Source organism: Anomalospiza imberbis, chromosome 1, assembly GCF_031753505.1.
Source record: "Anomalospiza imberbis isolate Cuckoo-Finch-1a 21T00152 chromosome 1, ASM3175350v1, whole genome shotgun sequence".
NCBI classification, from domain to species: domain Eukaryota; kingdom Metazoa; phylum Chordata; class Aves; order Passeriformes; family Viduidae; genus Anomalospiza; species Anomalospiza imberbis.
The window spans coordinates 106,644,467-106,662,145 of NC_089681.1; the positions used below are offsets into that span (position 1 = coordinate 106,644,467).

At 35.3% G+C, this 17,679-nt stretch overlaps 1 protein-coding gene across 2 annotated transcripts in view; it reads right to left on the reverse strand.

The window, feature by feature from the left end:
- LARS2 (leucyl-tRNA synthetase 2, mitochondrial) overlaps positions 1–17,679 on the reverse strand; it is an 82,887-nt gene that overhangs the window by 53,169 nt on the left and 12,039 nt on the right. Inside the window, exons 4-7 of one of the 2 annotated variants that reach the window (XM_068204358.1) lie at positions 14,966–15,057; positions 13,086–13,146; positions 5,398–5,487; positions 1,252–1,395 (exon numbers count right to left, since the gene is read on the reverse strand). In XM_068204358.1, coding sequence (XP_068060459.1) covers positions 1,252–1,395; positions 5,398–5,487; positions 13,086–13,146; positions 14,966–15,057 — 387 coding nt within the window. Of the gene's footprint in view, positions 1–1,251; positions 1,396–5,397; positions 5,488–6,551; positions 6,786–13,085; positions 13,147–14,965; positions 15,058–17,679 lie in introns of those variants that run through there. The other variant, XM_068204367.1, reaches the window with a different exon arrangement.

Below are 17,679 nucleotides of genomic sequence, written 5' to 3' on the forward strand. Positions count from 1 at the left end.
GGGTACCAGCATGGATACAGACCAGAAATACCAGCCATTGCTTCCTACAACCTGAACAGAGACAACAGACAAAAGACATATCAGTAAAGATAGAAACTCTAATGGAGCTCCAGCCTCAAATGGAGGGAAACAGTGAGTTTGGGCAGACCCTAAAATATCACAAAGGTCATAATGAAATATGGTGACAAAGGAACTGGAAAAAAAAATCTCAGAACATTGTGTTTATTTTGTGATGCTGCAGACATGCTCCATTTTTCCTTCAGCTATTGCAAGTGTTCCCTCCTTACTGCCAGAACAGGCAGCACAATCAAAAATCATGTATCTCAAGCACCTCTCTATGTATGAAGAATCAAAGCATCAGGCAGGATATCTAAAGCTTTTCTCTTTGTTATGAATAGACCTAGAGAGAGATAAAGACTTCTTCTCCTTGGATGATTGTAGTAATTTGGTTTCTTGAGTCTGAGACTTGAGAAAAGGATCAAAGACGAATTTTTAATATTTTCTTGGGAGCAACTTTCTCAATCTGTACTTTAAGTTTCAATACACAGAACACTCAGAGGGAATAAAAACTTCACCCAGACATGACAGGAAGCTGATACTTTCATCTCAGCATAAAGCCAAAACTTCCATTCTGAATTCCGAAGTGTGGAAACTGCATTGTCCCAGCACAATCAAAACTGGAGCTCATAAGAAAAAAGATGTTTAAATATCTTGAAAACATTTTTAAAATAACAGATAATCAAATACAGTAGAATATGAAGTAAAGTAGAAGTTGAGATGAATCTTCAATAAAAAGCAGTTAAACATGAAGAACTATGGTGCAGACACAGGTGGAACTGAATGCTAGGTTACAGGTTGTACTACATTGCTTATGAAATGCCCACAAGTCAGCAAACAAGTTTTGCACAGCTCTACACTCAAAATATGCAGAAAAGCACTTGATGGTGAATACAGGATGCTAATGTGCAAATGCAGAATTAATTCATTCGTCTCTAATTTATGCCTTTTGATTTCTTTAAGACTTAATCCCACACCAGTTACCTACAATTCTTAAAGAGGTGAACAGAAGGGCTTCAGGGGCAATAATTTTAATATATACACATACACAGGGATAGATCACACATATTATTATGCAATTATATATTATTCAGATATGAATCTATAAAGGACCACATTCAGCTTAATATTTCTGGACAAAAAGTCTCCTCTTTGAGGTGATACCATAATTTCCAAAAAACTGTATTCTCATACCTTTGCATAAGCAGTTGTCTTGATAAACCACTGTTTGAGGTATTTCTGCTCCACTTTTGCTCCTGAACGCCATGAGCAACCATTGTCATCCACCTGCTCATTAGCTAGAACAGTCTGATCCACTGGGTCCCAGTTAACCAAGGCCTAAAAAAAAAGTTGCAGGAAGAAAAAATACTTTCAGCAGATAGTTAAAAACTAGTTTTACTTTACAGATGCCAAATTAATTATCTAGAAGCATACCTTGAAAATTGATCTGAGTTTTCTATATTTTTAAAACATCCATTTGAATCAGCAACATGGGCTCAGCTGGAAAAGTTTTGAACATTCATCTTCTCATAATTCAAAAGACCCAAAAATGCAGTTGGCAACGTTTGTCTAGACTGATCATGCTAGCAGCATAGGCAGACACATGACTGCTTGGCTGTAATATATAAGTAAGTGTTCCAATTGACTATACTGCAAATAACATAGTCTGATGCTTAAAAGTTCTCCACTACTAATCCAGAAGTGTTGAGTCAGACTGAGGAGGATGAGTGGACAAGGATGTCCAACTCAAGAGGACAGAATCACAAAGAAGTATTACAGCAGTCAACTATATTTTAAGTGAAAGAGTTGATATTATCTGTATGTTAACTTCGTGAATTACTTTTGGAATCCTCTCTCCTTATCAATACAAATGCATTAAGTGAAAATCTGTAAAGTGAAATTAATGTTGGTGCTCAACTCCACAAACCTTGTATTTTGATCTTTTAAGTCAACTGATCAAACGCACCCTCCCTTAGTGTTGAACAATTTAACTGGTCACTTATCAAAAAGGATCTAAGATCACAAAAGAATCCTATCCAAAAGTGGCATAAAATGCTATACATTGACTTGAAAAATTAACAGAAAGAAAAAAAATATAATCAGAGCAGTACAGTAATCAATTATATTGAATGTAATTTAGTATTTAAGCTAAATCAGTCCAACTGAAAAACAGTAGCTACAGTTCATAGAGATCTAATACATTAAACATTAAAAAAAAAAATTCTAATGACTTCTTTGGGTATGGAGAGGACTTGTATCTCAATCAAAAATTAGTAACTGCGCTAACATTGTACTTCCTATTTTATCTATCATTAACCCCCTTTGGTCAGTTTCCAAATACCTAATATTGCTTCATTTTAAAATATGCTACATATTCTTACAAATAGGAAATACCACAACCACTTTACAAATCTTATAATGAGGAGAGGTAAAAGAAAGATGCAGGGATCCTCTTTCTTAGGATGTGTGAGCACAAAGTCTGGCTACACTGATTTATAAAAAATTTATTATCATTAAATGGATGAATGTTATTAATTGATAAATTGAAACTTGCCTTCAAATGAAGCTTCTGAGAATTCAGACTAGAATTTAAACTTTTTACTTTTTGCCTTTTATCTGTTACCAACCAATAATATCACACCAGATTTTATAAAAGGTTTATGAAAATTCACTGTGAAATTAAAAGAAATCAACATATTCCATTATTAAAAACCTATTTTCCAGAATTCCAGAAAATACAGCTTCTTCAGTAATAATAGAAGACATTATGAATATGGCTCTAAAGTAGTGATAATTTCATTTATAAAGTTCTGAAAAAATGCCACACAAAGTTGAAGTTACACCTAAAGAGAGATAAATCAGACCATATTGAGAAGTAATAAAATTCCAGTTGCATAAAGCGGTATTAGCATAAGCTTGTATTAAACTGGCTGTGACTCTAAGTTGAGAAAAACTACCATTTCTATTTTGATGATAATATACCAAATTAATGGTGAAAATTTTGGAAGGTAACTGAAATTATTATAACTATTTAGCATAACAAATCTTCCTGTTACAACTCATGAAGCTCTATCTAAATAAATCCTGCAAAACATAAGGCAAACGTGCATTAAGAAATCATTAGCAGAAAGGTCTTGTCTTTGTATTTTTTAAGTTACATTCCTTCCATCTCACACAGACTTTTGACAGTATCTAGAACCTGGCTAATAAAATTAAATCTTTAGTTCCTGCTTCTACCTCACAAAGGCAACTTCTTGACAATGACAGCCTCTGAAACTATGACCCCAGGAAGCTGCTAAAAGTCACCTACACAAAGAAAGCACAGAGCAGCAGTGTTCAGAGAACACCAATTATCTTGCTCTCCTCACTACGCCAATGCAGACCATATGCTTTTAAGAAAGGATTCATCTTGTCTAACTACAGGTCTCCAAAGTGTAAGTATCTATCTCCAGGCTTTGCTGTCTCTGGGTCCACTATGGACTACAGGCATCTGATCAAAGTAACAGAGTCAGGGCAGGTATTAACCTCAGTGAGACACTCACATCTGGCCAGGTCAATAACCTTACAGTACATTGACTAGGTGAGTACTGCAGGAAAAAGGGACAATTTTGCTGCAATGAATAAAGGTGCCCTCTCTGGATGCTGCAGCACTCAGACAGACATTGTTAATCCTTCATAATTGCAGCTCCTGGACTTACTGAGCCTGTGTCTCCCTGCCAGGGTAATTTCTGGTCAGACACACACACTCCTGGAACAGATCATTAACTAGGCTAACGCTCTACTTGCCTTATTCTTATTGTCACAGTAAGGCTATGAATTACCTCGTGTAGCCAAAATGAAACTGTAATACAGGAGATTTCAAGCTGTGTTTAATACATATTGCAGATACACTGACAACATGAGACAAATATATGCTTTAAGTATATACGACTGTTCAAAGAGACTCAGGGTTATGGGCTCTCTCTGCCATCTGTTTCCTGCCAAAAAGCAACTGGTTCATATCCACCAGAGATTACATCCCCTACAGATTGACAGATGCTGATTTAAGTCCTCAAACTGATCCTTGACTTGAAAGCAGATGGAAGTTGGAAGTAGATTCAATCACTGGTATCCAAACACCTCCAGGATCCCACAGTACTTGGAATCTGAATGCAAAATTTATTTTGTGTATCATCCCTGCATTAAATGAAGCAGCAAACTTGTACTTTTCAGATTCACCTGGGTTCACTTGTCAAACAAATTCACAGATAAAAATAGGTTTGTTGTTACAAAGCTAGGGGGTTAATTTCTTTTAATACAAGGAAAAAATAATTACAGAAGGAAAAAAAAAACAAACCCCAGTTCAGCATGCTCAAACATTGAGGGGTTTTGCTGGTTGTCATTTAAGATCTCTGAATACAAATGCAAATAGGAGAAATAGCTCAGTAACACCCTGCCATCCTAAATGCTACCTTTCACCATCAATCTCTTTTTCCAGGTTCAGAGAATAACTGGAGTACGTCCTTAATTATATCTATGGGGTTTCCTGGTTTCTACAGAATACAAATGAAGTATCAAAGCACATTTAAGAAATCTTAGTTTGCATTTTAAGTTAGAAATATTCACTAAATTGCTGTTTTGTTAAAGTGCATCTGTTCAGGTATTTTGGAACTGCATTGCCTAGACTATACAGAGAGTTCTCTGGACTGCTCATCCAATATCTTTGTTTCATCTTGTGTTTAAGAAATAACTGAAACCTTCACTTCAGATACAGCCTGACACATGTTATGTAGAAAATATTATAATTTCTTAAGGGACTGGTAACTGATGAACAATTGTGATAGTCTTATGACACCCAATACTTCTTTAATATTTTGAAGATCACAAATAGGGTTCAGGAATAGGATGGTTATGCACCTAATCTCCAATTATCCTATCCAAAACCATAACTTCTGAGACAGTATTACAGTAATATTAGACAGGTAAATAATCTCACTGCTGAAGAGACTCCTAATGACCACTATGTCATGTATTTCCATGAGGGACAATAAAATCTAGAAAATATTAAAGCCAGGAAATAAAAAACTAAAATCTATATTCTGATCCTGCAGTGCACATCTCTGGCAATAAACACTTCTGACTTGACTTGCTACAATGGCCATGTGTGTTACTTAGCTAGTTACAAACTGCTACATAGAAAATTCTGTTATATATAGAATTAATTCTATTTTAGAGTGATTTAAAAATAACAGAGCACAATCACTTTATGACTGTGAACGGACAATCCAGAAATGTTCCACTGACATGAGTGATCTAAATTAGCATAGCAGGAAAATACTGAAGGTCAAAGTTTGTACCTACCTCTTTTTGGTACACTATCCCAGCTTCAAAAAGCTTAAGAAAGAGATATTGTGTCCATTTGTAGTACTCTGGCAAGCAGGTGGTTACCTCCTGTAGAAATGAAACAAAATAAAAATTTCTGAAACTATTCTTATTATTTTCCTACACTGTTTTTACTTAAACAATTAACCCAGGAGTGTATAATATATTCCACAGAGTAAATATTTATGCATGTATTCATGTACAAATTGTTCATTTGTATAATGCTTACAATGAGTGATATTCACCTGTACACAAAACCAGAGAACATGGGCTTTGTTTGAGTTTAATACAGAAGGAAAGGTTTCCCTGTTAACATGGGATATAAAACTCTGTAAGATTAAAGCTGATAGATATAAAAACAGAAGATGAATGGAAGTGATCACAGCTGCCTTATCAAGGAAACAGCAAAACTAGAAAAAAAATAGACTTCTCTCAAAGAACCCTCCTAGCCAGGCTGCCTTTTCCACTGTTGCTCAGCAATGAGAAGCAGGAGCAGAGGCTGTGGATGCTCAGAGGCAGCAGGGAGCTGGCTGATGTGAGGCAGGCAGAGCGAGGAGCTTACAGCTGAAACTGTGGGAGCAGGAGGAGAGCAGAACAGCGCTGAGGAACACAGGCTGTTCGCAGACAGACCGCATAGGGCAGACAGGATGGAATACAGGGTAAGATTCTGAACTTCAGAATTAAAGACTCGGGAAGGGGAGCTCACAATCAAAGGTCAAATAAGCAACTGTTCCAAAAGGCAAGGGAGCTAAAGTTAGGAGGATGCTCTAGGTCAAAGTATGGAAAAAAATGAGTCATAAAAGTCACAAATGAGGTGGATGGTTATGAAGGAAATAAAGACAGATAAAAATAAAAGACAATACAAGCAGGAGGAATGGGAGTTAAGAGAACAGCAAGCAACAATATAATGGATAGCTTTTTTAAAACTAAAACATTTGCTAAGTTTTTAGTGAACTCTGATAATTAAAAAACAAGCTGCTTGCCTATGAAGCTCCATATTTTAAATGTTTGTTCTTAAAAACCCTAACTTAAAATAAGCATTAATATGCAATGACAATGAATGGATTCCATCATTACAAATTCCCTGTTTTCTCAACACAAATACAGGTTCCACAGGTGCAATGGAAACTCACATACCTGCTGAAGTGGAAGATGGCTTCTACTCCAAACTTCAGATTAATATGAACACCTCTTGATTTTAAAGTTACTGACAAAAAAGTAAGCCACTGATAAAATTTATTCCATTTGGAGTAGTTATCAAGCATCAGAAATAGCTCTAAATGTGAAATGTCTTTCACGTGGGCTTTCTCATCATCATAGCTTCCTACTACACACAACTCCTGCAGTATCATCTGCTACTCAAATGACATCTGAAATGCTCTAGCAGAAAATTTTTATTCTTTTTCTACAGCTTTATACTCTAGTTGCTTTGAACTTTATATTCCAGTGCTGAAACATAGCTTTTAACAATTAATATGACCTTTGAATAAATGTGCCTCAAAAATGTGTATAAGAGGCTTTTAAGATAAAAAAGAGACATTTAATGGCAAGTTTTCAGCTCAGCATGTGAAGACCTAGTAATGAAAAACAGTTACTTGATTAAAACCCCTTGCTCTGCACTGAAAAAAACCCCACTTGATAAAAATCTGATTTCCATCTCTTCAACTAAGCACATTTAATAGTTTTCCCCCCCTGCTTCTTCTCAACAGTTCTCGTGCCAGTGTGATGCCACTACAAGCAACAGAGTTTCATCCCTGGAGTATCAGACACACAAAAGAAGAGACACAATCCCTTTCAGTACAATATAAGATTATGTGAGCAACAGGCAAATAGGTAGGACAACAAAAACGAGCTGCCAAATAAAAAAAAACAGAAAGGTGAATGGAGATTGGTCCTTTTGGCCCTGAAAGGCAGATGTGTGTCAACTGAAACAAAAAGATGACATTTCCCAATCTAAACAAGCATGTTACAAACCACACAAGCTTGAGCTACAAGATACAAGCTAACTCCTGCGAACAGAATCCCATGTACACGCTCTCTCACAAGGAGTAAAGAGACATTTCTCTGAAAGAAATGCAGCAGACTGTATCACTGAAAAAGAAATCTGCTGTGTGGTCACTGAGATGCAAAAAGAACTCAAGCTCAGAATTTAACTTTATATCCACGAAGGTCTGGAGTAACATTTCAAGTTAATGAAGAAAGAGAAATTACATCACTAACAAGTAAAATGAGATGCTGAAGACAAGCCAGCAAACTCCTGCCAATCTTGAAATGTGTTTTGGTGTTTTTTTCTCTACCATTTAGCACAGTAAGATTTACTGTTATAAATAATTTTCCATGTATTCCTGTTACTGACCTTGATCAAATTAATGATATCTGGTAAAAAGTTTCCATTAGGCTGCCATCATGCTTAAATTAAGGTGAACATCTCTATTTATACTCTATAAGCACGACAAAGATCCACGGAACATTAACAGAACTATCTTAACTCAGAAATACACAAAAGAGTTTATAAAAGGGGTTGAAAAATAGCATGTTGGAGCCATTCCAGCCTGCCAAAACCTGTACATTTCAGCTTCTCATTTGCGATCCGAACACTGGCGTAACAGCATACATACAGAACCCCGTATCATAAAGCAGTACAGTGAATATATATAACAGGATATTACCATGTTTTCCACAAAAATAAAATACCTACTAAAAATCTGAACTCTTCCAAAAACACGTAAGAGGCTGCTCAGCTGCACGTGCTCTTCAGTGCTCTGTGAGAGATTTAGTGATCTCCCATCACCTCAGCATTTCAGAAGGTAATATGAAATAAAAGGGAAAGCCTCTCCCTCTTCACCACATCCATTTTGCCTTTTACTTTTGTCACCAAAATGCAACTTTGTCTTTAGTTACTGTTACTGTTCCTTACTCCTACAGGAATGACACTCATTTATTAAAAGAATTCATGACAACAATTTAAATTAATCACCTATACAGGTGGTTTGCTTTTAAAAGAGCAGATACTGGCAAAGCATAGGAAATATACCCCTATCCTTACCAAAAACTACCTTAATCCATATATTGCAGCACAGTAATTTGTTCCTAACAAATACCATAGCAGAGAGGTTGGTAACTTTTTTATTTTTGCAAATAAATTCTCAGTTACAGACTAAATGGTAGTATTACAATCTGGATTTGATATGACTGCAACTTGGGAAGCAATGGGTCCATGAAAAGGTCAAAATCCATTCACTATTATAAAATCTGATTTAAAGAGTACCATTCAACTACCAATAAAAACCAGGAAAACCAATAGTAAAGAATCCTGCATAAAAATACACAAAAAACAACTCCTCAATCAGGATGAAAGATTTTGGTGTTTAATAAAAGAAAAACTGATTTTCAAATGTTTTGTTTCAAAATTCATTATTTGTTCTAAACCTGCTCCTTTCTTACAATTTTCTATTATGAGTCTCTGACCTTATAGCTCGTTTTTGCTTGTATTTTTAAGAATACGGTTATAACTTCAAGCAACTTCTGTGGCTTTTTTAAAGAAATAAAAGTAATGTTTATACGCTGCACGAAAAGATTTATTTATTTCTAAGATCCACCAGGCTTTATGAATAACATATAACTAGACTGGTGATAAGGAATTTCCTAGTTTATTAGTAATAAATTTATTTTTAGCACAGTCTTATGATGTCCTGAAGACAGGCATGCTGCACCTCTTTAAAGGAAGATAAGAAGAAAAAGTCAGGATGGATTTTTTTCAAAATCAATTTGGGAAGCTAAAACAGTCTTTAATCAATTATCTGCCTATTTCGGTTTTCAAGGGCATGCACTACCTCATCTAGAAGTACAATTATTTGATTTTCAGAGGTTTAGAGCTACACCAACCTACATTTCTAAATTAATTTGAGTATTTGTATTTCAAAGGCCTTTAGTTTTATGCTTTATTAGCTACAAATAGGAATGTCATACAGTGCCTACATTTCGGAGTATGCCTATATTTTCTGAATCAAAAAAAGCAGTCTTGTATCAACAGTTTCTTTTGTTTTAAATTTAATTATAAGTAGGGTCACTGATTATCAATGGTACATGGATAAGAAGAAAATTTCATAGGTAATAATCTATGTACTGTTGGTTTTATGCATGCTCAGGCAGTACACACAAGTGACAACTTCCAAACTAAACAGAAAATTATCTGCACAAAGAAAATCAACCAAAGATTTCATTTTTTTAATGTACAGAGCAGATGGGGAACATTAGTCTCATGCAAAAAATGTCACTTGGAATGCAGAAATTGAAATTACTAAAAAACCTTCACAGAAAGAGCTACTTCCTAAGAGAAAGTTACAGACTGATAATAACAGTGGTGAACTGATGGCTTACTGGGAACATGCATTTGGTCTGATGACACTCCTGAACAAAATAAAAGAAAAACATTATATGCTTTTCATCTTTTGTTGCTGATTATATGAATAACTGAAAATGATACTGCTTAATTCCCTTGAAAATCATGGTTAAAAGAAGTCACAGGCAGTTTCCTGTGTTGTCTGGGGTGATATATTCAAAAAATCTGATCATCAGGAATGCTCAGATTATAGTTATCTTCAAACCAAAACATAATGTTGGGGATTTTTAAATTTTCCATGTGCTTTTAGTGACTCTTAGAGACATTTCTTCCATGCTCAAACTTCAGCTTTTCAACCTTCCATCCAAGAGGCATAAACGTTCAGAACAGAAACGTTATCTAACTTACTGATTTAAAAAAAAATCTCTCCCCAGAATCACACCATTTTCAAAGTGATTTACAAATATAATACTTCTAACTTGAGGCACTTAAAGTACCTCCATGTTTCAGGTAAAAAAAACAGATAATCATTAGTATTCAAAACTATTTTAAGGCAAAGTACATACAGAGTTATTTTATTAATTTAATTTCATTTTTCATTTGCTTAGATTTTCTGTTTAGGAGAGCAATTTTAAATTGTCACTGTAACCTGACTGAAATAATCTAACTAGCTTTTAACAATGTCTTATTTATGATATTTTACTAGATAAGTATGTTCACTGAACAGCTGTAAGACAGAAATACCTGCACATTTTGATTTGTAAGACAGAGAGAAAAATGAAAAAAAAAACCATGGAAAAATAAAAGGAAATTTCTAGCATTGCAAGTGCACTAGGATTTGTTCATACTAATTTTATCAAGCAATGAGCTTTAACTAGCCTTCGTATTCCTGGACACAAACTTCTTGACCACCAGACGTGACTTTATAAGCAGGCACTCTTTTAAGACAGCTATATGCACTAGGTTCTCAAAATGGATTTTTGTTTTCTTTTTTCCACTTCTCTTTTCCCACACCATATGTAACAGGTAAAGTTTATATAAGTTTCCTTCCCATCATCTAAGCATATACTCTAAGCTGGCCACAGAGGACAGAGATAGCTAACACAAAAGGTTCACACTTTAAGAAAGCAATTCACCACACATCAAAATATGGATCTAAGTTAGGGGAATGGGTTCCCTCCAGCATTATTTGGTAAGTACTATGCAGTAGCATAATAAAGGGGCAGACTTAAGCTACATCAATGAAATCAATTTTAAAACAGGCCCCCGCTTTGTGTAATGGTCTTGGTTAATTAGACCAACCCATATAAAATCTGTTTTTCTTGGATTGTTCATAGGAGTCACTAATACTAGTGAGTTTTTTGCAGTGTCACAGTATTTTGTGAGCCATTGATTTAGAGCCATACAAGTATAGAATACTATAAGAAATACTCCTTACCTCAAATAGCTCACTTTTAAGATAAGCACTTGCACAGCACAGTGCTTTTCTGTGCAAAGATGCTTGAGTTAGCTCAGGAGCAGTACAGCTGAGGCAGTAAGATGCTCTGCCCAGCCTAATGAGCCCTGCAGAGAAGCAGGCTTCATCAGCCTGTAAAACCCTGCTTACCCTTCCATTTCCACAGGTGCTTCTTTCATGGCCAGCTCAAATATCTGTGCATTTGGAGGTCACATAATATTTTGGGCATTGTGAATTTTTTGCAATTAATAAAACATATCTGTTTCTATAGCTACCATTCAGGTTACTCTTACTTCAACTAGTATGGCAGGCTTTCCAGGTAAAACAAAACTTAACTCATAAGTTAAGGAGTGAAAACTCTAACATGTGTTGTGTTTCAAGGAACATTTTTCAGCTGTTTTAAAATCTTACTTTTCAAAAACACCAACTATGTGTCCCTAGAGCATTCTAAAGCATTTCAACTACACAGCAGTTCAAATGGAGTAAGTAATAGAGTATCAAAGCCCTTTCCACAAGTATTCAGAGACTCCTGAAAGTTCATTAACTGAAACACAGTTTACTAGTAAAGTGAAGGTAACTCTTGAAGAATAGGCACAGAGATGACTAATCATCTTTCTCTGTGTACTTCTACTTCTTGCCATGGTTTTCAATACTGCCAGTTTTCTGTTCTTCAGGACGGAAGGGCCAAACAGAAGTTTAAACCCAAGACATTAATTTTCTCAATTTTCTTGAAATGCAACCTGCATCACTGAACTTGTGTGTGTGTGTGCATGTGTGTACTCCATAACACAGCCTACACACAGGATTCCACTACTTTCAAGTATTGCTGCACCACACATACAGACAACCTCTGAGATACCAACAGCTTTAAACATTATATGTCAAGAATGCATGCGGTGAAGCTTCCACAACAAATCTTTTCTTTTCAGAGCAACTTTTTTGGCTACCAAGAAAACTTCAATCTTATTCAAAAGCCTTACACTGAAAAACCCTTCCATATATGAGACATGACAAAATGGTTTTTTATATGCAAGACACACAAATAAACAACCTCACCTTCATGATTAAAGAAAAGAGATGGCATGTCTCACACCGTCAGAAAACTAATGCTTTTCCTTTTCAGATCTCCAATACTGCTATAAAAATCCAAGATTAGCATCTCCATCACTCTATTCAAAATCACATTAAGGTGATAAGCAACAGCTTTTGCTGAGAATATAAAGGCAGTGTGACTGACTCACTGGTAAATGCAATAACCTCACAATCACTTCAAATGCTAATTTCTTTTTTATCTGGAAAATGACATTAGCTTATGTCTGATCGTGTTTGGTTAAGTTTTTTAAGGTGAACACCTGATTCTCAAGCATTAATGTTTTAAATAAAATTTTTGGTTTCCAAAGTGATCCTGATATGAACATCTATGAAAATGCAGGCTTACGTTTCGAAATTTGGAAAAACGTAACTGAGCCACCACTTCAATTTACTATCTTTAAACCCTTGACATATGCATTGAAAACAGCACTCCTCAAAAAGCACACACCTTAGCACAAAAGCATTGCTATTTTATAAATATCTAATCATTGCCTTATTTCTAACACAGAAAATTGATACTTCAAAGAGAAGAAAAAGCAAATACAAAATCGAAATTACTTTACAGATTTTCCTACACATTGGTACTATCAGATGATATCAGCATGTCAAAAATTAGCGAAATCTGATAAAAAGCTCAATTTTACAGTTTAACAACTTAAACTGGTCACTGCCAAAGACAGCTGTATTGTCATAAATGAAATGGTGGAATTTCATGGCTCTCAATGCTCCATCATACAATAAAATAAAGCAGTATCCATTTTGAAAAGAAAATCTTACCCTGTCCCATGTAAAAGACAGACCTAGTGCATCAAACTGTTTCCTCATGTGTTGAATGTTACTGCAAAATAATGATAATAAATGAAAAATTATTAGCTTAAGTTACTTCTAACACATGATCATATAAAAATCTGGTACTTACAGAGTTCTGAGAAATCAAAAGCACTAGTTAACCTCTAAACACTGTGATCTCACTAGCAGTAAAAAATCAGAATTGTCAGAATACTCAAATAATAATTTTAAAAAGCCCCAGTATTCTGGTCCAATTCCCATGGCCATGTATATGAGGCAATACATTTTTTTCCTCTAGATTTGAAGGCAACTTAAAAGTAAATATGGCACTGCAATTTGAAGGAAGCATTACACAAGCACCACTTCTTCCTATTTTTAATAATCTTTACTGCAGTTGAGTCAAAGGGCCCTCTTAAATTTCAGTGCAGTAGGGGACACTTCCACTTTCAGCTTAATCCTGCTCTATTCTGGCAACGCTATCCTGGCTGTATTTTGCTGTGGCTCTGGTGATTGTGTGGCTGTAGAATAACCTGAATCAGCTTACCCATTCAGCTGAAGATAAGCCCTACAAAAATTCTCCAAAAAAACCCCACAGGATTTCTTTCTTCACTCTGATCAACAGGCTGATCAAACCAAAACTGTGGCCCACAAAATCAGCTGAGCCAGTGCAAGGGAGGTGTTGGGAGCATGTATACTGGGAGGTGATGAGGAACTACAAAGTTTCTGGTGGCAGCATCAGCACAGATAAACATTAACTCTGACACTGTCAGGTTAGATGCTGCCCTGAATGCATTGTATTACAAATGTAAAGTAAGATACATCAGGATATACAGTGAAGCTTGAGTTTGACAATGTACTAAATATGCTTTACCAAAATACCCACAATTACACGATATTAATTAGTGACCTGGTAGGAATTCATTCACATCCTGTAAAATGGATTAAAATTTCTTAGGGACTTTGACCTTTCTACTAAAAGACATTCTGTCAGATAGGGCAGTATTTATCCTCCTAGAGTGGCTAAGTTGAGAGTCATGAAACCAAGCATTTAATTCTGATCCAGAAAAAACTTGCAGTGCTGAATAATTGAGTACTGCAAGTATTTAATATTGTAATACTTTTGTTGGAAAAGTATCAAGAATCTTAAGATGGGACCAGAAGCATGAACAAAACCCAAAGAAACAGCATTAGGATTACCAAAGAAGGAAATGGATCAAGGTCTATAAATCTACCACAGATAGATTACTGCATCCAGAGTACAACAAACAACTTCACTTAGGAAGATTGGTTTCCAAGTAATTTTCAGAAACTGTTTACTTATATAACATTTTATGCATTTTAAAGAATATTAGGAAAACATAACTACCCATTCTGTGGTCTAAATCCAAAAATGTTCACAGAAATCAGCAGCAATAATGTCTACCTAGCACTTTCCAAGATCCAGTCTCAAAAAAATCCAACTATCTCCTTCCTCTCTCACATGGTACAAAAACCTGCTAGTAAACCTAACCACGCAACTCATAATTTTCCACTGTGTATTCTATACTAAGGTTTATCTCACCACAATGAAATTTTGATTTATTTATACCTGCTGGTTTGGGTGTTTGGGAAATGCTTCTCTTCTGATATTCTAGCATTTTACAATTTAAAAGTCATTGAGATTAAAACCTTGAAAACCATCCCAATATATTTATCTTTAAAAAGAGAATCATCTGCACAGTCCCATAAAATGCCAACCCTGGTCTTAGATAACCCTGTTCTTTCCTGTACCATCTTTCTTCTATGCTAGTTTTGCTCTGTTTTGTTGATTCATGGGGGCCACAGTACAGGTATTCACAGTGAAAATGCCATATTTCAATTAATTTCACCTTTGTGTCCAGCTTGCAGGGTGAAGGCCATGTTCAACTGCAGCATTTTCTGCTGGTAAACCAAATGCATCCCATCCCATTGGATTTATCACCTGTCAGCAAAAGGAAAAACTGCAATGTTATTCAACTTTCTGGAATGGCATCAGCAACATACTGAGATGCTCCGAATAATGAACAGTGCTTGGCATTACAGCATTTACTTTGTCTGAACTGAACTTCTTCCAAACCTGCCAACTATGGCCAGCTTTGCTTTAAAAGATGATTATGAAGTGCACTTGTTACCTACAATGAGATGCCACAGGGACTTTAAAGTATTATGCAATAAACTCTCATGACTATTTCAATATCAGGTTGATAGTGTCAAAAACCAACTCTTTTTAAGTTTGTGTGGTGGTAAAAGCAGTTGATGCTACCACTGGACAGAACCAAATATTCATTCTAAAATAGAAGATGTTAAGTAAAAATAATAAAAACAACAGTTTTATAACTGTAACTGATGTGTACCCTACTTTTTTTTTTTTACTTTGTGTTGAAAAACAAAATAAAAGAAAAATACACTATGATAACTTTAAATTCATCAGATGAAATTAAGAAGATGAGGAAAAACAGTTTTAGCCAAATTTTACTGAAATATCTTTTGCAAATATAGACTACAGACTGACAAATTATTATTTCATGACCACAAATAAGTAAAAGTGGGAAAAAAAGTTTACTACAAAATATAATAGATAATTTCTGTTGAAATAGAGATGTATTCTTCCTATTAACATGCACGTTATTTAGAAAAATAATCTAGCAATACGGTAAGTATTCAAAAAACCTGTTTAATAACCAACAAAGAAAGGCCAGTACTTAAGATGCTAACATTAAACACATGTATATTGGACACCTGACAAAGCCAATTCTACTTCTTAACCTACAAATGTGCTACAAAATCAATAATCACACTTAAACTTACACAAGTTTAACAATAGCAAAACATGACTAACATTTTACAGGTTGCAAGAAATCAAAATTTTCACTCCTTAAAATATCGATTTATATAAAGAACATGTTTCTTAGTGGCATGTAAGCAAACAAGCCATAAAAGAGCAATCCCAGCCATACTAATCTCATAATATACCTCCATGTGAAAAATCTGCTCATTTTAGAAGAGCTACTTTTGTCACTGCCTTGAATTATTTTTATTCTTCTTTGCCACCGCTTTCCAATCTTCTGACTTAATGCAATATTTCATTAAAAATATTTTATAGACGTATTTATAAAGATGCCCTAGGCACCAATACAGTGTAAAAGCAACAGGATTTAATAGATGTGACTCTTCAGCATTCTCATTTTCAGCACTGATCTAAAACTAAACCTGCTGTCTATCATTACTCTACTGGTGCAGCAACAAAACCAAAGGTATTAACCTCTTATCATCCACCATCGAAGCCAGCCCAATAAGGGCCCATGCACAGCACATTTTTGATGTCTAAATCTAACAGAAATTGGAATGCTATTCCGTGATACAAACTTTCCCTAACTATCAGACAAACTATTGTTCCTCACACCACAGTATCAGAAATTATGAGCCTTAACTGCCTATTTCCTCACATATAGAGGGGGGAATTTACATGGAAAAAGTCAGTTGGAGCCTAAACCACTTCTCAACACCCCAGTGAAACAGCTCTGCCCAGCCCTTCCCCTCCCTGACCATCCATCCACCAGCCAAAACTATTGGTATAAAAGAAAAAAAAAATAGTTATGCTTTACATAAGCTATAAGTAACAGAATTTTTTATGGACACCTTAAAACATTAATTTATGCAGCTCAATTATTTTGACCGCTAATATTGCTGACAACCTATCTCTGGACAGATGTGATGGAAAAAAAACAGATTTTTTTTCCCCCCATGTATAATACATGTTTTCTCCATTTAAATGCCCTAGACTAATGCCCTGCCTTTACATTCTTACAAATGCCTTGTCTTACTATAAGTTGATGCACATTAAGTGAGATTAGAAAGAATCACTCTTGGTTAATTTTTGTAAAATTTGGCTTCTGATGATCTCCTGGATACAGACAGGAAGCCAAATGAAAGGCACAACCCCATTTGTCATGCTCCTGAGCAAAAGGATGTGGGAAAAACAACTTCATTACCAGCTACAGACTCTCCAAAAGGGCTGATGGATGCTCCAGACAGTTCATGTGCAGACATTATACCACTGTACCATCAGTACCGGAAGGAGAAACCTGTGCTCACAGATCTTCCAAATTCTAGCATTTATCAAAAATACAATATTCACTCTTCACATTCACAAGTTCAATTTAATGACCAATAGCATTCCGCAAGCTAAAGGTCTGAAGAAGTATGCTAATTCAAGTTTCAATCAGAAAACTGAATTTAAATAGACATTAAAAATATCCTCAAATTAGCCTCCAGGATAGATCTATTTATGTAGTTGCTATAGAGATGAATGTAACATGCACAGTGGCTTAGAAAATGATTTCAAGTTTATTGTCTCTTTTACTTCTCTACCATGAATGGATTTGAAAAATCTGTGAAATGCATTTGTCTAAACAACAGGTCAGCTCCTTCTGGCTGAAATCTGCAGCAAAAATGCCACAGTCTCCATGCAGCATTTGACATTACATCTTAACTCTACTTATTCAACACAAAAATCTGAAGAGAAATGGAAGAGAAGAAAATATGCAACTAACATGTCAAAAGT